This window comes from Alexandromys fortis, unplaced genomic scaffold (assembly GCF_014885135.2).
Source record: "Alexandromys fortis isolate MF-2015 unplaced genomic scaffold, M_Fortis_MF-2015_v1.1 scaffold_13, whole genome shotgun sequence".
Taxonomy (NCBI): Eukaryota; Metazoa; Chordata; class Mammalia; order Rodentia; family Cricetidae; genus Alexandromys; species Alexandromys fortis.
Genome location: NW_026067908.1, coordinates 5,115,328 through 5,140,079, shown reverse-complemented (window position 1 = coordinate 5,140,079; position 24,752 = coordinate 5,115,328). Strand labels below are relative to the sequence as shown.

Here is a 24,752-nt window from a genome sequence, read left to right as displayed (position 1 = left end):
TAACACTGACTATATTCCCAGCTCTATTTTTTTGCTTTGTATTTATTTTAGTGTGTGTGTGTGAATGGCGGTGGGACATGTTTGTGTGAAGGCCAGAGGACAGCAGTAGGTACCCTCAGGGAGTACTGTCCATCTCCTTTGAGACAGGAGATCTCTTTGGCCTGGAACTCACCAATTGTGCTAGACTGGCTGAGCTCTGCGGATCCTCTTGTCTCCGCCTCCCCAGCACAAGGATAGGCACATGTCACACACATTGCATTTTTACATGGATTTGGGACTGGAACCCTGGTCCTCAGGCTTGAAAGGCACACCCTTGCCTGGATGAGCCATGTCCCCAGCTCACTTTTTGAGATCGTCTCATTAAATTGCCAAGGCTGGCCGTGATTACTGATTCAGGCTAGTCTTAAACTTGCAATTATCCTGTCTCAACCTGCACCACCAGGACTGGTTGAGATGTATGCATTCTTAATTTATTTTGTTTATTGTTATCATATGTATATAATTCTTGTGCGTGTGTTGTGTATGGTGTGTGTATGGTATATAGCGTATTTGTGTGAGGTGTATGTATGTGAATATATATTCAGGCTTGTACATGTGGTTCATGTGTGGTGATCAGAAGACAACTTTTCTCCGTGAACCGTGGGTTCTGAGGCTTGAACTCAGGTTGTCAGACTTTTATGACAAGCACTGTTAACTTCCGGAGCCATCCTGCAGGCCTCCACATCCTGCAGGCCTCCATGTCCTGCAGGCCTCCACCTATCTCTGGCCCGAGAATTATGCAGCCTTGAAGCAAAACCGTGGAAGTAGCTTGATTTTGTATTTTCTTTTCTTACAAAAATCTAGTGTACTTTCTCCTTAAGAAGCTAAGCCTTGAGCTGGGTGGTGGTGGCACACTGCCTTTAATCCCAGCATTCAGGAGGCAGAGGCAGGTGGATCTCTGTGAGTTCGAGGCCATCCTGGTCTAGTTCCAGGGCAGACGCCAAAGCTACAGAGAAACCCTGTCTTGAAAAACAAACAACAAAACAAAACAATAAAAAGCCGAACCTTGCTTCGTGGTGTCCTTGAAACCGAGAGCTGTGGTGGCTCAAGTCTTCCTCCTCTAGGAAAATTAACAGGAGCCATATGTTTACTCCTAAAATGTCCCGACCTTGAGACCTGTCTAGTGGCTAAAGTTTACTAAGGAGTTATCGAAGCTTTAAGGATTTGTTACTCAAGCATCCTACTTGAAATCCATTATTTGTCAATGAAATGGAAAGACCAATTCTCCATAGCAGGCTTTATGTATTCATGCAAAGGTAACCACCAGGGCGTTCCTTGAAGCTAGAGAGACCTGTGAGGATAGCTGGGTCACCACTGAGTGGCAAGTGGGCAGCTTGACCCCTCTTCTGAGAACAGTAAAAAAAACTTCGTGGGCTTTCTTTCTTTGTTTGCTTTTGTTTTTTGTTTGTTTTGCTTTGCTTTTTTGAGACAGGGTTTTTCTGTGTAGCCTTGGTTGTCCTAGAACTTGTTCTGTATGTAGATCAGGCTGGTCTCGAACTCACAAAGATCCTCCCGCCTCTGGGATTAAAGGTGCGGAACACTACCGCTTGGCTAGCTTGTGTTTTGGTGGCTGCTAAAAAAGGTCTTTCGATTTCGAAGTCTCCCATACTGGTCTGGTGCACTGCTGGCTGTTAGTCTGCAGGTATTTTTGTGTTGCTGTTAGCCATTAAAGTTATTCTTAGAGTAAAAAATTATATTGTCTTTTATTATTTTCTTTCCTTCTTTGAGACAGGGTTTCTCTGTGTAGCCCTGTCTCTCCTGGAACTCACTCTGGACCAGGCTGGCCTCGAACTCCCAGAGTCCCGGGATTAAAAGCGTGCACCACCACCATTGGCAGTCTTTTAGATTTTTTATTCTTTTGGTTTTTGAGACAAGGTCTTACTCCGGAGCCCAGACTGGCTTAGAGCTCACCTAATCTGGCCTTGAACTTGCTGGTGATCCTCCTGGCTCAGCCTCCCACATCCCAGTTCTCAGGGAGAGAAGCAGACAGTTGTCGTCTGGGGTTGGGTGACAAGGATTGCTGGTGGAATGGTTAACGGCTGTGGGTGTCAGGGAAATGGAGTCGTTAGTACTGACTCGGAGGCTTTTTCCTGGAGCTGCTGATTGAGTGGAATTGCCTTTTGCCAGGTTAAGGGACAGATTTGCTGGGGGTAGGGCTGGGAGCAAAGCGGCTTAGTTAACTTTGCCTGCATATTCCAAAAGCAACAGCAACAACAAAATGGTGGCCTAAGGGATGGACATTTCATTTTTTTTTTTTCATTAAAAGAAAATGCAGGCAGGCTATTGGTGCTGTTACAGTGATCCCCCATGCTGTCAGGGGTTCTGGCTAAGGTGCTGACATGGTGATCCCCCAAGGCTGTCAGGGATTCAGGCTCCTTCTAGGCAACAAGAAGAGAAATGGAAGGGAGAATGGCTCTTCCCTCATTTTTAAGGAGACCTGAAAGTCCACACTCTTATCTCATTGGCCAGAGTGAAGCTACGTGGCCATATCTCATAACCAGAGTCTGGAAAATGTCTTTTAGAGGTTGCAGGCTGTTCTTTAATAAAGCCGTGGCTTTCTTGTCCTCAAGGAACAGTGGACAGCCAGATGGGTTGCCAGTCATCCTTCCTAGAATTAAGTCTTGGAAGTGAGTTTTAGTCTCCGCCTCTGGCCACAGCTAGCTGCATGACCTTGAACTGCAATTCCACCAAAGTCAAGAATTGGACTGAACAGTTTGGAAGCTCACTTTCAACTGTAACAACATTTGAGTCCTTGGGCTTTGCATACAGATGGCAAACACAGAGTTTATAAAAGAGATAAGATGTGTTGGAGAACGGGCTTGTGCAAGAAGATGTCAATCAAGCCAGCATGGTGGCATGTGCCTGTAGTCGCAGTTATGGGAAGGCCATGACATCAGGGCCAACTGAACTCATGAGTTTAAGGCCACTTTGGACCGCATAGCAAGAGCCTGTTAGGAAAAAAAAGAAAGAAAAACGTTTTTCAAATGCCTTAAAGCTGATTTTTTTAAAATAGATTTTATAATTGTACTCAGACTTACTGATGCATACAGTTTCATCTTCATTTGGAGAATGCTTTGTGTGTGTGCAGAGGACTAAGGTGTGCCTGGAAAAGGCGTGTGAATAACAGTGCCATGTGCTCTGTTGAGTAAGAGGAAAATGAGTGGATGCGAGCTGTAGGCCTTTCTGCTTCCTCGCAGAGGCACCGCTGCAGCCTCACCGACCTACTTTTTGACATCATGAGCCTATCTGCTATGTAGCAGCCTTGCTATGCCGCCCTACCACCACCCCCGCCGCCTTCGAGGGGGCTTTGGTTTAGCATCAGCAGCACAGCAAAACCACACACAGGTTTGTAACCTGGCAAAAAACAAGTGTTTTTGGATGGCTGATGAAGGCAGAGTCCCAGAAAGGGGTAACGATGGAGGCTGTGTGCCTTTGGCTTGCTGCTGGGATAAGAAAGCAAACTGTGCGGATAAGTCATTAGGAGTACTGGAGGGATGGGGGTGGAGCAGCCAGTCAGGAGGACTAGGAGGGCCTACTTCAGCTGGACACAGGCATGATGGAAAGATCGTAGTATTTCAGGCTCAAGGTGACCTAGGGCTGAGCCCTGAACCTACCCATCTCCAGCTCTAAGTGTTTGGAGCTCCCTTTGTGCGTTGCACTGCTATCTGAACGGAAGGTCTATGGTCGTCTGCAGTTGGCTGTGGGACGGTACCTGCCGTGGGGGCAGTGCTGCGATTCCATGCCCCCCCTCTCCTTTATGGGCAGCTTTGATTGCCCCTCATCGTTTTTCAAGCTGTCAAAACCTATTGCCTCCGTTAGCAGCATTTGATGTGCATTCTGTATTGTCTTACTCTGTGTCCCCTGTGAACACAGTGACTCGCTGAAAACCAATTAAAATTGCTATAGAAAGGCAATAGCGTGTAACGAGCGTGAGGAAGGGATCTGCCTTCGGAGCCTGTTGGCCGTGACATCCCCTTTGCTTCTGGAAACCACTATTAGGGCTGGAGAATGCCTCAGGCCACCCAGGGACTATTCCAAACTTCTGTTTTCCCAGGTCCCCAACCTCTCTTCTCCTCTCGCCCGTGGTTTCAGTGTGTCAGGCTTGCGTCTGCCACACTGCTGCTCTCCGGACCACCTCCCATCCCCACCACTCCTGGTGTCCCGTCCAGGCGCCTCAGCACCTCTCTTTGGCCTTCTGCCTACTCTTCCCACACCCACTCTTGCCGCCTTCTCTCGCCATTTCCCACACGACAGCTGGGCTACTATTTTCAGAACAGATCTGATGGTGTCTGTCTCCAGCCTCCAGTCTCTTTGCCTCTAGGACCTGGCCTGCTCCCTCCCCCAGTGTCATCTGGTGTCCTGCTGCCCTCCTGCCATGCCATTCACACTGCTCCGCCACCGCCGCCCCGAGCCGCTAGCTGGAAGACTCCACGGCCCGTAGCCACTTCTCTTCAGAGGTTCCAGTTTAGCCCTCGCCTTCAGACGGGGTTTCCCTCTCCAACTCACATCTTCTCAGCAGGGACCGTTTCTCCCGCAGGTCTCACCGTGACTATACATCCATCTGTATGACTAGCTGAATGTTTGTGTCAACCGTCACACTGCCATCCTCTGGACATGGTCATGAGAGATGTGCAGCAAAGGCTGTCAACGCTGCCGTCTTCCTCTGTCCCTCTTCATCTTATCCTTGGAGACAGGGTCTCTTATGAAACCTGGAGCATACTAACTAGCTAGACTCCTGGGTGTCAAGCCTCTGGCTTCCTCCTGTCTCTCCTCGTGGCATGGGACTTACAGATGTGCGTCGTGCCCAGCTTCTGTGGGTTTGGGGGTCAGAACTCATGTCCTTACACAAGCGTGGCAAGCACTTTTCCCACTTTAACTCTCAGCCTGAGGAGGCATCTTACTTTCCTAAGATTCTGCTAGGACTTCCGGGGTGCTGCTGGAGAGGAACGCTGAGGTTCAACATCCTTGCCTGTTCCCGATCTTAGGGGAAAGTAGTCTTTACACTAAGTGCAGTGTACATGCGTGATGTTGGCTGTAGGTTCGGTGATTTTTGTTGTATGTTGTTGGGGTGTTTGATCAGGAAATTCCCTTCTAGTCCTAAGGTAGTTCTCAGTCTTTGATCATGTGTGCATGCGTATCTTAAACATCCTTAGCTGTTCGCAACAGTGATTTATAAAGAGCTGTTCCGTGTGCGCGTGCACGTGCTTGCGTGTGCATGTCAGAGGTCAATATCAATGTCTTCCTCTGTTGCTCTCCACTTTTATCTTTTGAGACAAGGTAGCTCACTGAAGCTAGAACTCATTGATTGGCTAGAGTAGCCGCCTAGCAAATACCCCCCTCCCTGCCCTTGGTATTCTCCTGCCCCAGCCTCCCTAACATTGAGATCACAGGCTCATGCTGCCATGTCCAGCCTTTTAAATGTATGCTGGGGGCCCAAACTCTTGCCCTCATACTTATACAGCAAACACTTTACCCACTGAGTGACCCCCCCTTTTCCTGCATTTTATTTTTAGAGTATCTTTGGTGTTGGGGAGATGGTTCCATGAGCAAAGCTATGCTATGCAAGCCTGATGACCTCAGTTCAAATACCCAGAACTCATGAGAGCAGCCCAAGTGTGTGTAATCCAGGCACTTCTCTCTGGGCAGAGACCAGCTTCACTGGAAGTTTGGGCGCTCCAGGCACACATGCACACAGCATTTTTGTTAGATGAATATTAGAATGGTGGGTGGGTACTTTATTAATATTAACCATCTCTCATCTCCTGGCTTGTCTTACTTTCTGCCTTTGTGTGAAGTCCCTAGCAGCCCCGTTGGGTCAGGTATTGCCATCTTTATTCGGCAGTAGCAGCATCCAGGAGCCAGAGATGGGCTTGCACACGGCCCCATCTGGATGGCATCACAGCCATTGTAGAAACCTTGCTCTGGGCCATTCCCAGCAAATGCCCACAGTGTAGTGATGGGAGCCCTGGCTTTGGACTCGGGCACACTTTGTTCTTCTTAACTTTAGAAAAATTGGTTTAATGCAGTGACATTCACATAACATAAAAGTAACGATTTAAAAGTGGGCAGTTTAGTGGCATTTAATATATTCCTGGTGTTGTAAAATGCCACCTCTATCTAGTTCCAGATTTTATTTTCAGGACCTAAAAGAACCCCATGCCCAGTAAACAGACTCCCCCTGACCCCATCTCCTCACCCCCAACAATCACCTTTCTGATTTTTGTCTCCATAAAATACCTACTGATTATTTGATGTAAGTGGAACTACATAATTTAGGACCCTTTATGCCTAGCTTCTTGCACTGTGTGTTTCTGAGGCTCATTCACAGTGTGGAATAGCTCCATGTGTCTTCCGTGTGGAAAGGACATTGCACTCCACTGTGTGTTTGTAACGGTTTATCAGAACACCCGTTAATGAGCATCTAGGTGGCTCCTACCTTTTGGCTGCTGTGAAATGAGCTGCAATTCACACACTTGTACGTGTATTTGTTTATGTTTTTAGTTCTTCGGGGTTTACATCTAGAATTGGAGTGACTGGATCACATGATAATTCTGTTAAGTCTTTGAAGGACTGCCAAGCTGCTCTCCATTGTGGCTGGATCATTTTACACTCCCACCAGCAATGGATGAGGGTTCCCACATCTCCACACCTTCCCTCCTCCCCCATCTCCCCTTTGCGCCATTTTATCAGATTTACAGTGATGTTCCATTGTGGTTTTGCATTTTCCTAATGGCCAATAACGTTGGGTATCTTTTAACATGTTTGTCAGTCTTCTTGATGAGATGTTAATTCAGATCCTTTGCTTGCCCCCCTTTTCGGTCCCAAGACTGAGCCCGTGGCTTTGTGTGCTAGGCAAGCCCTCTACAATTGGACTACATTCCCAACCAAACCTCTTTTACTTTTTATTGTGAAAAAGGGTCTCACGAAGCCACACATGATGGCCTTGAACTTACTCTGTATTCTTGTCTTTGCATCAGGTCCAGACTTTGTCATTTATAAAAATTGGATTGAATTGGGCTTCGATTTTTTTCTTTGCAGGAGATGTTTATTTGACCTCCTGAGTGCTGGGATTAAAGGCGTGCACCACTACTGCCCGGCTTTTGAAATAGGGTCTTAAAATGTAGCTCAGGTTTGCCTCAAATTCCTGGTCTTTTTGCCTTAGCCTTCCATGGATTGGGATTAACGGCCTGTGTCAACACACCTACCTCTATAAACTTCTGACCTACCTTCCTTCCTTCCTTCCTTCCTTCCTTCCTTCCTTCCTTCCTTCCTTCCTCCCTTTTTCTTCTTTTTCTTTTTTCGCACACTTTCACTCTTTTGCCCAGGTTGGCCTTGAACTCTGGAACTTGAGCGGTTCTCTTACACAGCAGCACCCGGCTATGCCATCTTTTCACTCTCTTCTGATGTAGAAATGTTTTAAATTTAGATGACATCAAGTTTATCTAGGTTTTCTTTGGTTGTTCATGTTTTTAAGAGTCCCATAAAGAGTGCACTGTCGATTCCAGGTAAAGACTTATCCCTGTGTTTTCTGGTTTTCACATAGGTTTCTGGTCCATCCTAAGTTCCTGCTTGTCAACGGTGTGAGAGAGCGGTTCCCTCCTCTGCATGTAGCCATCCTGTTGTCCTAACAGCATTTGTTGAAGAGAGTATTTTTTTCTTCAATGAATGGTTATGGCGTGGCCTGAAAATCAGCTGTTCACAAAGCCAGACACTGAACTATGAGACCTTTGATAAATTTCTTAACCTTGAGCTTTTATTCCCTTTATGATGGCCTCTTATCTCAGAGGCCTGCAGGACTGCATGAAATCACACACCGGGCACACAGCAGGTGCAGGCAGCAGAGGCAGAGTCAGCAGCAGAGCATCCCTCGCCTCTCCTTCCTGGAGCTCCAGGGGCATGGGAGACTTTACACATAGAACTGTCTGCTTTTGCCCCGTCTGTTTCCTGAATGTAAGCTTGCCCTGGAGGATGCTTACCTAGCCGTGCGGGCACAGGTGAAATAGTGGTCCATCTTTAACAATCCAGCTGCTCTATGCTGACTTTGGGCATGGGATTCTAGTCTTGGGGATATACAGGCTAAAGATTCCTCTGCCTCTGCAGGACTCTAAGATCGTTAAACAAACAGCTAAAACAGTGAAAAAAAAAAACCACCACCAACAACAGTGCATAAGTGTGAGACAGATTCAAGGAAAGAGCTCTGAGTGCGTGCGTGGAGAAGTCCTCGCCGAAGGACTTGGGAAAGGGCAGTTGAACTGGGCACTACATGACTTGTGGGTGGAAGTGTGTAATGTGGATAGGAGGGAACCGTGTTAGCGTAGGAAACAAGCCCCAGCTATAAAGGCATCCCTGTAAGCTCTGGGTTCTAGATGAAAACTACCCTACTTAGGTACGACTAAGGGTTAAATAGCGCTCTGATTAAAGACCATGGCGCTGGCTCAGTGGGTAAAGGTGCCAGCTGCGAAGCCTGATGACTTCCACATGGTGGAGAGAGCGCTGAATCCCACAGGTTGTCCTCTGACCTCCACATGTTTTAAATATGATTTTTATGGGTATGGAGATGACTTAGTGGATACTTGCATGCCAGGCTGACATCTGTCCTGAGTTCAGTCCCACAAGGTGGCAGAAAAGGAGGGACTCCCAAGAGTTGCCCTCTGACCTCTGTACATATGCCATAGAACATGTGCACCTGTGTGCGCACACGCACATACACAGAGGCATGCACACACTAATTTTTTTAAAGTCTTGATTTTGGGGTTGGAAGGGTAGCTCGGTGGTTAAGAGCACTGGCTGTTCTTGCAAAGGACTTGGGTTCCGTTCCCAGTACCCACATGATGGCTCACAACTATTTTCAACTCCAATTCTAGGAGATTTGAGACCCTTGTTTTGACCTGGGGTACCAGGCATGCATGTGGTACACAGATACATGCTGCAGGCAAAACGCTCAGGCACATACAATGAATAAATCAATTTTAAAAAGCCTTAATTTTATTTTTAAGACTATTGGGAGCTGTTGGTGAAGTTTAAACCAGGAAAGCTCCATGGCCAGATCTGCATCTCAGACGGATGGGAAAGCACTGTGGAAGACAGAGTATTAGGGGAGGAGAATGGAGCACTGAGAAGAGGAGGAAGAAATACAGCAAGGATGGGGAGGAGGGGAGCCAGCCAAAGGTGGGGGTGCAGAAGAGTAAGTAAACGAGCTGTTGCTGTGTTGGGAAATTCGGAGAGCTTTCGCCTGCTCGTTCAGTTGGCTAAGTGACTCATCTGGCAAATGTTTTCAGTCTGAACTGAATGTACAGTGCTGTGTGTGTGTGTGTGTGTGTGTGTGCAGGCGTGCACGTGTGTGTGTGTGTGTGTTGGGGGTATGTGTGTGTGTTGGGGTATGTGTGTGTGTGTTGGGGTATGTGTGTGTGTTGGGGTATGTGTGTGTGTTGGGGTATGTGTGTGTGTTGGGGTATGTGTGTGTGTGTTGGGGTATGTGTGTGTGTGTTGGGGTATGTGTGTGTGTTGGGGTATGTGTGTGTGTTGGGGTATGTGTGTGTGTGTGTTGGGGTATGTGTGTGTGTTGGGGTATGTGTGTGTGTGTGTTGGGGTATGTGTGTGTAGTGTATGTGTGTGTTGGGGTATGTGTGTGTGTGTTGAGGTATGTGTGTGTAGTGTATGTGTGTGTTGGGGTATGGGTGTGTGTTGGGGGTATGTGTGTGTGTTGGGGTATGTGTGTGTGTGTAGTGTATGTGTGTGTGTTGGGGGTATGTGTGTGTTGGGGTATGTGTGTGTGTTGGGGTATGTGTGTGTGTGTTGGGGTATGGGTGTGTTGGGGGTACGTGTGTGTAGTGGGGTGGTGTGTGTGAGGGAGCAGAGAGCTCACCTCCTGGCCTCACGGTAGGGCAGAATAGGCGAAGCCAGAACTTCCTTTCTTGCTTCTTGAGGGATAAAGTAAGTAGGACTATTTATCTAAAGCCACGTGCCTGTTGGTCAGAGCCACGACCCACGCTTCACAAGTGGGGGTGGCTCGAGTACTGGGTGTCCAGCCGGTGAGCTATTCTTCCTTTCTACTCTTCTTCCATCCTGTCTTCCAAGCCACAAATTCCCAGAAAGAGGCAAGACCTCTGAGGTGCCTGTGCATCTCTGGGCCTGCGCATTACCTGCACAGTCGGCTGACACCTGCCCTTGGTAATGTAAGTGGTAAAAGACATTGGTGTGGGAGTCGGGAAGCCTGCTCTGCCACACCCCACCCTGTTGCTGCTGGCCATGAGTGTGGGGGTGGGTTTAAGTAAAACATCGCGGCACTTCCCATTGCCCATGCTGTTTGGAAGTCTTTACATAAAGAATCAGAAATTAAACGTTAACAAAATTTTGTGGCTGGAAAATCTTGTTTTACCAAGATTCCGGAAATACTGCTTGGGTTATCTTCCTGTGTAGAATCCCAGTCTAAACCCGGACTGTTGCAGGAGCTTCACACGTTTTCCAGTTTAAGACTAAGGCCAGAGACCATTCTCATAAGTAAGACCGTATGGACTGGTGGTTGTCATCAGTACATAGAGGGATGTGTTGACTGTATGCAGAAACATTTTGAGGCTTCCTTGGATCCTCAGTAAGCCCCAGAAGATAGGTGAGACCTGAATGAACTCCCCATTTTGCAAGGCTTAGAGATGAGAGCTGAGCTACTGCGTCCAATAACTATGGAGCCTCATAAGAGCTCTTCCTACACATTGAGCAGGGTCCCTTGAGACCCTGATGAGGGAGAGAGGATGAAGCAAGGAACGGCAGGGGTAGAGGAACTTTGAGATCCACCCCCCCCACTCCGTTTCTTTCTACAAAACATCAAGAAGTAAAATCGTGAGAATGTGGTTTGAGGCCTGGGTTCGGATCCCAGCTTTCCTATTGACTTGCCGTGAAATCTGTGCGACTTCTTCGAGTGAGCTGGTTAGAGTCTTCAAAAACAAAACAAAATAACTTGTCAAGCACTTTTGCAACTGTTACCTCCGTTTTAGCTGGTACTGTCATTCCCATTTACCAGGGAGAAGCAGTACCCCGCCTAGGAGGGGTCGAAGCCGGGTTGTCCTGGCTCTGCTTTCGGGTCCCTGCCCTGTTCCTCTCGGCGCCGCAGGGTCCAGCAGAGTCCCGGCAGCAAGCGTGCCGGGCTTCGACCGCTGTCAAAACCTCAGCCCGGGCGCACGCCGCCCCGCCCAGGCCCCCAGGCGAGCGGCACGCCCTCGCTCCGCCATTGGCCTGGTCCGGCAGCCCCCGAGAGTCGCGGCCCGAGCGGTTGTGGGCAGCGGCGGGCCGCCCCGCCCCCGGGGTGTCGCCCCGTTGGACGCGGCGGCCGTGGCGGTGGCGGCGGTTGCGGGGGCTGCGGCGCCAGAGGAGGCGCGCCGTGCTGTGCGCCCCGCGAGCCGCTGCGCCCGCGGCGAGGTGAGAAGGGACGCGACTCGCGCTCGGGACCCAGCGGCGTCCAAATTCGCGAGCTCTGGGGTGGCGCGGGGCGAGGCGAGTTTGGGGGCCCCCCGAGGCCTCGCTCTCGCGGGAATGATGCTGGAGATGATGCCGTGGCTCCGGCGTGAGACTCCGCGCTGCGGAGTGTGAGCCGGTGAATGGGAGTGTGTGGCATGGCTGGTCTCGGAGTGCGTGTCGATCCTGCGCGAGTGTACGTGGGAGCCCGCGTGCGTGGGCGACACTGGTTGTGCGTGCTCCCGCGCGCCGGGTTTTAGGGATGTGTGTCTATGGGGTGTGCTTTGTGGGCTCGCACAGTGGGCGTGCGCGCTCATTTGCAGCTGGCCTCTGGCGAGTGGCGGTGCTCGCAGGAGATCTGCTTTTGCACCCCGCGGTCGTGCGTGTGCAGTGCGCGGGCTCTGCTCAGCCTGCCCTAGAGCACCTGGAGGTGCGCAGCCAGGGACCCATCTGAACCCACTCCGGCTCTTCCCGAACCCTGCTCAGGGAGTCCCAGCTGCTGCCCTTCTTCCTGTCCCTTCAGGGAACTCCGGACAGGCGCTCCCATCCCACCCCAGGCCTTGGTTTTGCCGTTCGTCCGAAGAGGGCTGACCCTGGGTGGAAGCAGATTAGGGTGGTAGGGCGCAGGGGCTTCTCCGGAATGTGCGGAGCCAGGGCGATGGCAGCGAGAGGGTGACGACCACAGTGCGCGGGGTCAGGTGGCTCAGGGGTGGGGTTGGTGTGGTGACACTGACAAATTTTAGAGATCAGGACTAAGTAGAACATGACTGCCCAAACTGTGATCCCGGGACGGAGAACTCAGCTTCCCGCATTCTAAAGCCCGGTGCTTTCTCACCTCCACAGGAGCCTGGCGCGACCCCCAGCTGTGCGCCCCGCCCCGGCGCCATGCATTGCGAGGTGGCCGAGGCACTTTCGGACAAGAGGCCAAAGGAGGCCCCTGGTGTGCCCGGCCCGGGCCGCGGGCCCGCTGGCCTGGGAGCGCACATGGCCTTCAGGATTGCCGTGAGTGGCGGCAGCTGCGGGGATGGGAACCCTCGAGACCTACTGCCTCGGCTGCCCGTGCCACCACCACGCGTCCACGACCTTCTCCGACCCCGGAGCCCTCCAGACTATGGCATGTCCAAGGCCGCCGGCGGCGGCAAGGGTGAGTCCAACCGCAATCTGCTGACCGTGGGCATGCAGGGGTCCGTTCGGGCTGCGTGCCTGCGCTGCTGCCACTGACGCTTTAAGGATTGCCTGGAGAACTTCGTGGAACTTTTTCTTAAGAGTTCTCAGTATTTCTGCAGTTGATTGGGACTTGCCTGTCAGTCTGAGCTGATGCCTGGAAGCTTCCAATTTAAACCAGATAGGCGCGTTTTGGGAGGAAATGTGTATATAGAAAGCTAATATTACATAATTTTGCTTCTGTATGTCACGTGAAACGCCAAAAATTTATTGTACGTTAGTGTATCAATTTTTGTGTCTAGAAACTGTTTCCAAACAGCTGAAGGCATGCTTTCAACTGTCCCAATCGCTCTTAAAAAGAAAGAAAGAAAACAGAGGACTTCAGTACCGTAGGAACCTCAGTTTCCCCATCCGTCAAGTTAGAAATTTATTATGATTTCGTGACTCCTGACAGACGTTTTTCTGAGTCTGTAATCCAGTCTGGGCCAAGTGTTGACTCAGAAATGGCTTTTCTGTGCTTGATGAAGCCAAACAAGGCAAGCCCAGAACCCGCTATGGGCAAATTCAGGGACAGGTGCTGGTATTCGCCTGGACATATTCACCCAATCATAGTTAATTATTACTGGCCTGTTACGTATAGGTTTCGTGTTAACAGATAATTAACCAGACATTAGAGAGACTGTTAAGGGATGCGCCATTCTGCGCTGTGATTTCCCGTCAGCTGAACCAGCAGCTTTGGGGTTTGATTATGTCAAGCCCAGGACCTCTTGATTCTCTTCCCAGGTGGTTTGCAAGGAAGTCAAAGCCAGTGTTTTTTAGTGTTAGGACCCTCTTAGCATCAGCTTAGGCCAGCTTGCTTCCCGATCCCAGCTGGAAGGAAGAAGCATGCAGAGGGTTCTTTTTGACTTTGTAGGAGAGAGGCCCTTCTTGTCTTCAGTCTCTTCTCCAAAGAGAAATCATTTTTAAAAGGAGGATGGATATGGGAAAATGCTTACAGAATATTTTTGCTAGGATGCATATTTGAGGACTCTTAACAGAAAAATGGGTGTGTGTGGTGTGTGTGTGTGTGTGTGTGTGTGTGTGTGTGTGTGTGTGTGTGTGTGATGCTTGCTGCAGAGAACTTTCTGGCTTGCCGGGTTCCATTAAAGGTCCTTTCTTACACTGGTGCCCGTCATCTGCAAATCAAGTCCTGCACAGCCCTGCTGATTGCTGTAGCTCACACAACCTGTGTTTCATTGTTGACTGGAAGCATTTCACGTGATGCTTTGCATATTGCCTCCATCCTTCCCTTTACCCACAATGCCTTGCCCCTACACAAAAGGTCTTAAAGTTAGGGCTGCATTTGGAGAGGACAGGGAAGGTAAAAACGATGGGAGAAACAGTCCCTTTCTTAACCTGGTGTTTCTGGTTACAATATCTCAGTGACTTCTAAATTGTTTTCCTTCACAGCTGTGGGGCTGTCAGGGTAGAGTAGATGACACCCAGTTGAAAGGTGAGAACACCGAGGCCCACAGGTGGGGTAGCATCTGCAGCTCTGGGAACTGGCGCTCTGGCATAACTCCGGTTAGAAAGAGGAAAATCTCTGCAGGTTCTTCAGAGTCAGGCCAGGCAGTCTGAGAGAAGAGCAGCTTCCTCCCTAGTCTCCTTAGGGTGCCCTCCTAGGAGTATCATTGAGGAACTGACACCTTCTTCTGAGGCCGCTTCCTGCCAAAACATCCCCCGCCCCAACTACAACCCTTTGAATGTGTGGCGTCCAGCCCCATCCACTCAGGCTTATTAGAAACAGACTAGCGGAGATACCAATGGAAGCATATTTATTGGCTGCATTGGAAATGCTAAGACACCAGCCGCTATGGGTGGGACGACGGGGAAGTTAGCTCACCGCTCTGAGCCTCCACTTTCCTCCTTGAGACTGACTTAGCACAAGAGTGTTTTAGGACGGGAACAGTAATGTGTTGGATGCTCTCGGCCTCTGGATTTTTATTTGCATGGGAGTGATAATGTCCATTGCAGGGTCAGTAAAACAGGGTGGTAAAGATGCTATAGAAACTGAAAAGTTAGGCCACTTTTATTAATACTTGCAGGGTACCAGTGATACTGGCAGATTGAGGAGTGAAAACGCTTTGGGTTTTTAGTGTTAAATGTGAAGGGCACTGATTCTGGTGCACTGGCCAGGAGAGGCCAAGAGGTGCTGTGCCTTGGGTCTTCCTTGGCCCCTGCTGACCAGTGAAGCGAGAGAAGACTGCAGTGCTTGGTGTGGGGCCAGGGTTCAAATGGCGTGCCTGTTGCCTTGGACAGACCTTAAGCACATGGAAGGATTGAGCTAATGAATATGTCCAGGTCTGGACGGGAGGGACTAGGCACGGGGTGACATCATGCACTAACATTGTCATCGTTTGTGATAAGAATCATTGTCTGTTTATGACCAAGTCCCACTTATCCAGATTCCAAGCAGCTGAGAAGGCCAAATTACCAAATCCTGCATTTTTAAAATTATCATTAAGCACCTGACACTTTTTTTTTTTGTAAGACCTGGAAAGAAGGAAAACAGCCCGGCTTTCCCCGGAGGCCAGCTTTCTGGCCATGGCCGGTGATGACTACTCGGCGCGGGCCTTCACAGTGTTCAGAATGTAGCCATGTGCTCTCCTTCATCTGGCTTTGCCAGCCGCATGGGCTCTTCTGACAGAACAGATCTCCGGAGTGCTTGTGTTGGATGGGGCATACACTGACTCTCGGGAGACTGACTCCTTTTTTATAGCTTAGTGCATGGAGGTTCTGGGATGTGCTCAGAGCCATGGACAGTGGATGGCAGCTCCTGAGGCCTCCAACTCTAGGGCTTTATAGTTCTGAAACTTGTCCCGTCTCCACGCGCACACTTGAGTTTAGAGCTGGCATTTGTAAGCAGGGCCTTCCAAACAACCCCAGAGAATGTAACTGCGTTTGTTTTTTTGTATGTCTCGTGTCTTAAATGTCTGGGACTTGGTAATCGTCACTGCGCCGTGTCTAGAAGACTTTGTAGTTTACCAGATGATTCCTTCTGCTCAAACCGGGTACTGATGGTGTTGTTTAATTCCCAGCAACTCAGGGCCGAGGCCCTCTTTACCGTGTCCCGTACACAGCAAGCAAAAGGGGAGATTGACGATCGCCACAAATGTGAACTCTGCCATTAACACAAACAGTCCCCATATCATGGCTGTACGTTTCTAAAAGCGGTCAGTCCGGTAGTTTAAAAAGCAAAACAAAAAACCCCAAACAAAACAACAACAACAACAACAAAGCAATTATAGGCCAATTTTGGACGTCAGGCTGCTGGTGTGCAGTGGGGCGTGATGGTTTCAGTGTGCTATCTGCCTGAGTTTTTTTTTTTTTTTCCAGCATGTTCCGAGGAGGTCAGGAAAGGCCAGCACATCTGTAATAGGAAGGTGTAAGCTATTTTTAAAGCATCTTCCCCCTCTGGCTCTGCTGGGCAATTTGCTTTGCATTTCATCCATTTTAAAGTGCTGGTCCTGGGATCCGGAAATAATCAGATCCAAATTTTTTCAGTGCTTGAGGTTTCAAATAAGGGGGAAGAAAACCTGCTGGCCAAATGTCAGGCTCACTGAGACAAAGAGAAACAAGTGTGTGTGTGTGTGTGTGTGTGTGTGTGTGTGTGTGTGTGTGGGTGGGTGTGGGTGTGGGTGTACAAGCTAGAGAGGAACATGTTGTGTCTACAGTCGCAAGAGTTATGTGTCCGACAAATCTTTTATAGACGTGTAGCGGAAATGTAATTCCCGAAGATTCCCTTCAAATTCTGTGCAGCTAGAATTTCTCTCCCTTTTCTGCCTTCCAGCCTCTCTAGAAGCTGTTAGGACTTGGCTGGCAAAATGAAAAGGGTGCCATCACCTAAGATCGTGCCTCAGCTGGGGCCTTGTTTCCGCACAGTTCACCTGCAGTGCACTTAGCTGGCCCAAGGTCTCGGGACCCTCTTGGCTGTGTAATCTGATAACGTGTGTTGCTCTGTCATTGTGACTTTTCCTGTGCCGTGGTTTTCCTCCACACGTTTGAAAAGGAAACCATCCAGACTCAGTTACTCATCTCCCGCTTTTCATTTGCGTGAGGAGCGAAGTGGACCGGCACACTTATTTTTAAAGCGCGTTAAAATCCCATTAGGGGTCTAAGTGCACGAACCATTTAAGAGCCATATTCTTATGTTCTTTGCTCTGGAGGTTGCATAATTATCATTTTCTTCGGTTTTATTTCATGGAGTTTGGCCAGCATCCTAGAGGAGAGGAGAAACTCAACTTTGGAATAGGGGTTTCAGTCCTTTTTTGGATAGGATTAGAAAGAAAAAAAACAACAAACAAACAAACTTTATTTAGAAGTTGACCATCGCTGACTGTGCATGGCTTTTACTTAAAGAAGAGAATTTTCTTGGGAATTTTGGTGTTGATACAGGGTTGCGATGCATGCGCATACACACACGTACACAAATCAAAGTTAAATGATCCACCCGTGGTTTGCTAATATATTTTCCTCCAGACTAGATTTTAGTGGCAATTAGTTTGGGCCTAAAGAGTCATGCTGTGTCTTTAGGTAAGGGCTAGTTTATTCTTGTGCATAAAAAAGCACAAAATGTTCGATTCAAAGGAGAAAAGTAATAAAAAAAAAAACTGCGGTGGGCTTTGAAAAGTTTGACTGAATAATACAAATACAGGCTGTGATTCTAGGCCAGGAAACCCCCCCCCCCCCCCCCGACTTGTGAAGTATCTGTACCGTCGTATTCCTGATGCGCCTGATTCTGGCCGTTGAAAATGGATCGCTTGTTTGTCAACTGCCGCTGCCCAAATTAATAGTTTACAATGAAAAAAAAAAGTCTTCAGCGTTGGAAGCAAAGTCCGGGCCCTGACAGCTGAGTTACTGAGTAAGGATGGCAGAAGAGGAGGGGGCTGTTTTGTGGCTGCTTGGGTCTCCTAAAGCCTTATTTATAAGAAACCGAAAGAAAACAGGCTGCTGCGCTGGGGTGGGGGTGGAGAGAACACAGCCCTAACCCGGGGTCCTTCAGTTTCCAGTCACTGGGCACATCTGTTCTCTCCTTTCCTGTCTTCCCCCTTAAACTCTCAAGCCTTGTTCCTTCAGAAGGTTCCGGCAGAGCGGGGGACTGTGTTAGCGTTATGAGCTGTGTTTTTAAAGGCAGTGTTTTGAGTCAGATGCATGGAGAGGCGCCTTCAGCCTGTGAACTGAAGGATGCATTTCCTGTAGGGCCTGAATTTATTTGGGGATTAGGGTTGAGCTGCCTGGAGCCCACACTTGTGCCATAGTACAACTTTGATGCACAGGGACTAGGCCTTTTGCTTTCTGCCTTGGTTTCCCCTCTGTAAAAGGGGAACAGTTCCATTGGATGATCTGTATCCCTTTTGTGCTCTGAATCCCCAGGACCCCACATTACCTAAACGAGAGAGTTGGGAGGATCCTGGGCTTTGAAATAGTCTCTATTATCTGTAGGCCAGACTAGGGCTTTTGACTGGGCCTTCTGAGTCCTGACCGCAGAAGGTGAATGTAGAAGGAAAAGGGGGGGGGCACACTTATCTTTATTGAGCACCTACTGTGTACCGGGCCAGACGTGATATAGCAGTGAGTACATTTAATCATGTCTGGCATCTCTATGTGAAATTCTGCAGGTGGAGGAACGAGCTAGGAAAGTGCCTTGTCCGATGTTGGGCAGGCAGGAACTAGTGAGCCTTGCATTTGAACCATATTGTCTGAAAGCAAGGCCAGTATTTCCCCCTAAAGCACATACTCTCAGACAGCTTTTTTAAAACTTGGGGGTCACCTTACTGAGTTCTCAGCTAGCAGGCCAACGTGAGGTTTTAGGGGACCTGTGCTTGGTTATGCATTGCTCTCCGCCATCCCTCGCAACATTGGGAGGAGATGGGTTCCCAATGTGATTGTGTCCTCAGGAAGCTGGGGTCTTGTGAGGACTCTCAGGCTGGCCATGGAGGCTGTTTCTCTGAAGCAGGGGCAGGACCCCGCCCTCCCACCCCACCCAGGGGTTATTGCAGGTTATAGCCCCTGGCGGAGGTCACCTCGTGGTGTGGAGGAATTCTTTGCAGAGGCCCGTGGCTCAGGGATCTGGGGAGCAGTCCTTTTGATTTTAGCACCTGGTAAGATCAAGGTGGGCTTGCCAGTGTGGGCACACCAGGGACCTAACTGACCGTGAGAATTTGCTTTAGAAATGGATCCTTTGTGTCAAGTGATGAGCTGGTCAGATGAAGCCCAGAGGTCTCCTTCCAGGAGTTTGGCCTTGTACCATATGTTCATGAGACGGTTGTCCCACTTACTCGGGGTCAGAACGGCAAGAGCCTTCCCGGTTCCCTGTTGACACTGGTTCTGAAAAGGGAGCGTGCGGAGCGGCATCAGGGGTGTGGCTCATGCTTTTTCTATTTGTGTCCTTTTAGCTGCCCACCACCTTACGTTTTTAGACGCAGTTGCTTTTGTTTTGAAATTGCTGGAAAACAGAGCTCTAGAAAGAAACCAAGAAGGACCCTGAGCCCGACTTGAGAAAGATCCCATTTGCTGTTCTAAGCTCTCGGGAGGGCTGGGGATAGGGTTTACTTTGGAACGCTGTTGGACCGTCTGAATTACTTCTCTTGAGTGCTAGGTATTTAATACCTAGTAGAAGTTTGTATAAGAGCTGATGATGTATTTTGCCGACTTTCCAACCCTGTAAATAAATTACACGTGCCGGCAGAGGCTGCCAGGATCCACTGTGTCAACTGAAGCTTAATTTTTATCCCAAACCACTTAATACTTTGGTCCAAGTGAGCACAGCAAAGGGGCCAGCGGCAGCCCGTCCCCAGATGAAGGACGCCAGCGCTGGGCCGGGCCTCTGCGGAGTTGAGATTTTGCCGTAGCTTTTGTGATTAGGTGGCGGTGTCCTCAGGGCAGATAATGATAATATGATTTTAAGTGTATAATAAAATGAAACTGGACGGCTTCCACTCCTGGTGAGCCTGGCTCACCTCCCTCCTCTAGAGGAAAAGGCTGAAATTGTGTCCTTTTATCTTACTGCTGCTGCACATTTTATCCCATTTGAGTTGCAAAGCCCAGGTAATATCATTGGCATTTCCAGCGCGAAACAAAATAGGGGTTCTAATTTGGACACACTATTAAATATTTCATGCTTCAACCAAACTCAATTCTTTTTTTTCCCCCTATAATAAGTTTAAATATTAATTCTCTGGAATGTCAGATGCCTAAAGCGAGGCATTTAGTGATCCGCAGTTTCAAGTGTCTCGAGGAAGGGTTATGAAACAGGATCTTTCTCGGGGAGGGGTGAGCAGCGCGTTTGAGAGATATCTGAGTTCAAGGCAGCGTCTTCTGATTTACTTTTTAAAGGGAAAAGGTCATAAAAGAAGTCGCTTTCTGTGCTGAAGGATTAAGTGGCTTAGGCTGAAACAACAGCAGGGACTTTACTGTTTCCCCTGTTACATTTTAACAATGCTTTTTGGGGGAGGGGGGCGGGTCATTTTCCCGCCTGCTTGTCTCCCTTCTCTCTGGCCCCCCCTCAGCCAGATGGCTTTAATTCCAACCAAATCCCACGCTGAGGCCAAATGATTGATCAAACAGTCATTTGTACTTACGTAGCGCTTTGTGAGACTATGTCCGCAGTGTAGCTTCTCGTGGGGCCTGCAGAGGGGATGCTTTCAGGCAGCCTGCAGCACTGGGAGGGGTGGGGGTCCAGGGATGGATGGAGAGAGCCCACATCCTGGACTGTGAATCCTCGCAACTTCTTGTTTCAGGCCTTTCTAATATTGCCGGGCCTAGGCGGCAAGGGTATTCGGGATTCTTAGACACGAGTGTACCCGTAGTTAAGACAGCTAGCACCCGCCGATGGAGCTGCTGCCTAATGGGGTCTAGGTGTACCCTAATCTTATGAGGTCTTTTAACGTCGGCTAGTGTTTTCCGAGCAGAGCAACACAGGCATCTATGTGGGCAGACGCAGATTTGTCCTGCAGACTGTCCTTACGGACCCTTTAACGAGCTTGACTTGCCAGTCAGTGGGAAGACAGGGCCCTTGCTGGCTGGCCTCACCATCATCTCTGGCTCGTTCCGTGGCACTGCTGACTTTCTCGTTGCGTACCCCTAAGTGGAGTTTTCCTCTGCCCTTCTTTCCTTCTAAACCACAAAATTCTTTTATTCATTGTTGTGCACCCTTAAATCGTCTTGGGGAACAAGGGAGGAGACAGAGAGCGCTCAGATGCTTGCTGTTGTATGCGTGTGCCCAGCGCTAGGTCTGACCTGAAGTGCTCGTGACGTGTCTGAGGTATTGGTTGAGGAACACGATCTGCAACAGGCTACCAGGTTCAGATCATGACTTGGCGATCTCAACACGCCTGCCCATGAATTGGGAATAATGACAGTTACAGTTTCAGCGGGCTGTGATGAGGGATGATGGTCATCACAAGTGTAAGTGTATGAAACAGACGGGCTCCTAATGAGTTCTCATTAATAATTACAGCTGCTGTCTCCGTGGCTCCTGCTGTCGACGGCATGGGGACCTCTGGGAGCGGCTTTGCCTCCTTCCTTTCTACCATGCTGACCCCACTTCATCTTTCCTGCCAGCTTAGGAGCCACCTCATCACAGAAGCCTCTTTCTCCCAGTCCTCGTTCGGCCTAGACCTGTTCACACTCTGTGGCAGTTATTACTTAGGTGAGTTTGAGGACAGGGATGGAGTCTCATTGTCCCTGTGTCCCAGATGCTAAACACAGACCTGACTCAGGATGGGTGGCCAAGAAATTGGAAATTGGTGACTTTAGTTGCTACTCTCAGGGAGCCTTGAACTGTGAACAAGAGTGCTCAATGCTCCTGTTTTCTTTCTCTAAGGGTGGCCATACGAAGGTCCTCTGTGAGAAAGATTGATTTTATTATTGATTAATGTATATGTGCACATTAGTGTAGTACTTGATGAGGCCAGAAGAGGGCGCCAGATCCCTTGGAATTGGAGTTAGAGGAGGTTTGTGAGCTATTATGTGGGTGCTGGGAAACTGAACTCGGGTCCTCTGGAAGAGCAGCCAGTGCTCTTAACCATGGAGTCATCTCTCCAGTCCCCAGCAAATGCTCTCTGCATGTTGGTGATCCATTGAGGTGCTGAGTGATCCTCTTAGGCAGACAGTCTTATTCTCTCCTAGTGTCGTCTTAGAATCTTCACAGTGAGCTCTGTCTTGATCTGTTGGGTGGCCTTGGCAAGTCTTCCTGCTCTTCTGGGCTGCCCCTTTCCCTTACTTGTTGGCAACTGCAGACTTCAGGGGTGGCAGACTTTTATGGCTGCAAGTCTCTGGAGTAGCCAGGCTACAGGTCAGGTAGAGGACTCCATTCTGTGCCAGGAACTCATTAGTCAGCTAGTCTTGCTGAGTCTCAAAAGGTGGAGAACAATAGAGGAAGATCCTTACATGGCTCGCTGGCCTCTACGCGTGCGCATATGCACCCCCCACTCACATAAATGTGTGTGTACATGCACGCACACGCAGCATCTGTGCACATGAGCAGAGAATTGGTGGTTAGTACACATGTGACCCTGATTTCCCTAAAATGAAGAACTTCAGATTAGGATTGGAACCGAGACCTGGAATAGATGATGGCGTCTCTCAGATGCCACCAGAATGGAGATAACCATTGATGTCTCCACATGAAACTTAGGTCCAGTGCAGGCAAGAATTAGGTAGAGCTCCTGGGACAGTAGTGGCTTTCTGACCCCTCTGCACGCTGTTGTGGACTTTATAGCCACATAAGTTTAAGAGGGGTCATATTACTTGGAGAGAGGTAGCCCATGGGACTTTGGAGTCAGAACCACACATTATACAGGTTCGTTGGACTTCGTGCCTCCGTCTTCCTCCTCTGTTAAGTGGAGACCGTTTCTGAGATGAGAAGTCCGCAGACCTACAGAGTAAGGACTAGCATGTTACAGGTGCATCCGTTGCAGAGCCGTGTGGCTCTGGGTCCCTCTGAGGGGCAGATCTAGGTCTAGTTCCTAGGCTGGCCGATTGCTGCTGTCTCCTCCACATTGTGGTGGTCTACCTTTGCTCTGCCGTCTTTTAGGAGTCTGGTTAGGGTTGGCATTCCAGCTGTGGAGGACACATCTGGTTGGCTGGTTTCTAGGTTTTACATCGGGATGGAGAACGGTCAGGGACAGCGACCCTTCGTTGATGTGGGTGTGGGTGGCATCAACTCATCTTGACAACAGGCACTGGTCTCGGGTCAGCCCAAGATGCACAGGCAGCTGGTAGTGACTGGTGTCTGCTAGGAAGGGAAGGGGGCTTGGTTATGAGGTGGGATCCAGAGGTGTAGATAACTCCCCTCCCCCCACTGCCCTGCCCCTGCCTCAGTTTAGTGAGCTGGGAATTGCTGTCTGGCTTCAGCATCCTGCTGACCTTTCTTGATTCTTCCTTTCGTGTTTAAGGCGCTCCCACGGCTCTGCTCCTCACAGGCCTGCCTCTGTGTTTATCGACAGCCTGGCATTTGTTGATCCCTGAGGAAAGTAAGTCTTCTCTGTAGCCATTCCGTTCTCTTCATTTGCCTCTTGAGAGGCAAGTGTCACCCTCCCTGTTCTTACAGATAGGAAAATGGGCCAGAGGGGACAAGTGCCCCAAAGCCGTGGAGTGGTGGCTGCAGGTTGACCTGTCTTTCTCCCCCCCTTGACCGCCTCCTGGGGCGTCACTTCTTCAGTCTCGTTCCTTACCTTTGAGAAACTTCCCCCTTTTAACTGGGGGGAACCTTGGCCTCCCGCCTCTCCTGGCCACGCTTTGGTGTTTCTTCCAGGAAGAGGCAGTCTTGCAGAGCTCCAGGCTTTCTTTCCCAGGGTGCTCCTGGGGGAGAGGGTCTGGGATGAGCACGTCTCTGACTCACTGGAGGAGCTGGTTCAGAGGATGGAATCCTACAGGATGCTGGCAGGGTGATTGTTTCCTCTCCAGTGAAGGGTGCTTCCTGAACAGATTGGAGGCTTTACTCTCTCCTTGAACACCTGCTGTTCAGATATCAGGTCTAACTGTGGACACTGGACTAGCAGAGCTCACAGTGTGGTGGGCAGGTGAGTATCGCTGAGGTCCCAGCCCTCCTGTGTGCGCTCTCTTCTTAGTTTCTTTCCTAAGCAGACTCCCGTCCTCTCACTGCTGTGGATGATGACCTCAGCCTTGGTTTGCTCAGCATGAAATGGACATATCTGCTGGCTCCCCTGACAGAGCGTGGGGGAAGGTCAGCGGGGGTCAGGGTGGGAGGGAGGCTTGAGCCCAGAGAGGGCCTTCTGAGGACAAGTGGGAACTTGGGTCTGTAGAACAGTCCTTTGCCGGATGCTGGAGGTGGAGCACACCCAGGATAGCCTGTCCTGGATTGGGGGCTACCTTGACCAGCGCCCCTCCTTTAACCCCTACTAGTTCTTGCTGTTTAAGCTGTTTTGGGTGCTGTACACCGGGGATATAGAAGAGCTGTTTGCCATTGTTTGATATTGGCCAAGCAGGCAGGGACCCTCCTCGCTCTATCCTGTGTTTTCAGTATTCTAGAGCCGTCATTTACTGGGCGTTGCCAGCCACTCCAGCACCCTTTTTAAAAAATGGATCTTCGTGCCAGGCTGTGGTGGCGCACACCTTTAATCCCAGCACTCCAGAGGCAGAGGTAGGCAGATCTCTATGAGTTCGAGGCCAGCCTGGTCCACAGTGAGTTCCAGGATAGCAGGACTGTTTCACAGAGAAACCCTCTCTCTGAGAACCAAAATAAGTAAGTAAGTAAGTAAATAAATAAATAAAATAACAAAAAGGATCCTCTTGTTGAATATCATGAGTACCCTGTGATATACATTTAATTCTCCTTAAGAATTGATTACATAGAGCTAACAATGCAGTCTTTAAATTGTTTGAACTACATTCCAGTGCTCAGTAGGCACCAGGCTGGAGGCTGCACAACGGACAGTGCCACTTGGGAATGCTTTCATGTTTGCAGACGGTTCTGCCGGACTGTGTAGACAGTTCTGCCTGGCCGTGCTAGACGGTTCTGCCGGACCGCGCAGGACAGTTCTGCCGGGCTGCACTAGATGGTTCTGCCCGACTGTGCTAGGCCTTCCCCTTGGAATTTT

The 24,752-nt window shown here is 49.6% G+C and overlaps 2 protein-coding genes across 7 annotated transcripts in view; both read left to right on the top strand.

Moving 5' to 3' along the window:
• Ndc1 (NDC1 transmembrane nucleoporin) overlaps positions 1-9,440 on the top strand; it is a 64,359-nt gene extending 54,919 nt beyond the window's left edge. For 2 of the 4 annotated variants that reach the window (XM_050136223.1, XM_050136222.1), the window contains exon 19: positions 7,583-9,440. In XM_050136223.1, the coding sequence (XP_049992180.1) occupies positions 7,583-7,667 (85 nt within the window). In that variant the 3' untranslated portion in view covers positions 7,668-9,440. The remainder of the gene's footprint in view (positions 1-7,582) is intronic. The other 2 variants (XM_050136219.1, XM_050136218.1) reach the window with 2 other exon arrangements.
• A 1,910-nt stretch (positions 9,441-11,350) lies between these two features.
• Positions 11,351-24,752, top strand: part of Glis1 (GLIS family zinc finger 1) — a 188,454-nt gene continuing 175,052 nt past the window's right edge. For all 3 annotated transcript variants that reach the window (XM_050136333.1, XM_050136332.1, XM_050136334.1), the window contains exons 1-2: positions 11,351-11,451; positions 12,331-12,631. In XM_050136333.1, the coding sequence (XP_049992290.1) occupies positions 12,373-12,631 (259 nt within the window). In that variant the 5' untranslated portion in view covers positions 11,351-11,451; positions 12,331-12,372. The remainder of the gene's footprint in view (positions 11,452-12,330; positions 12,632-24,752) is intronic.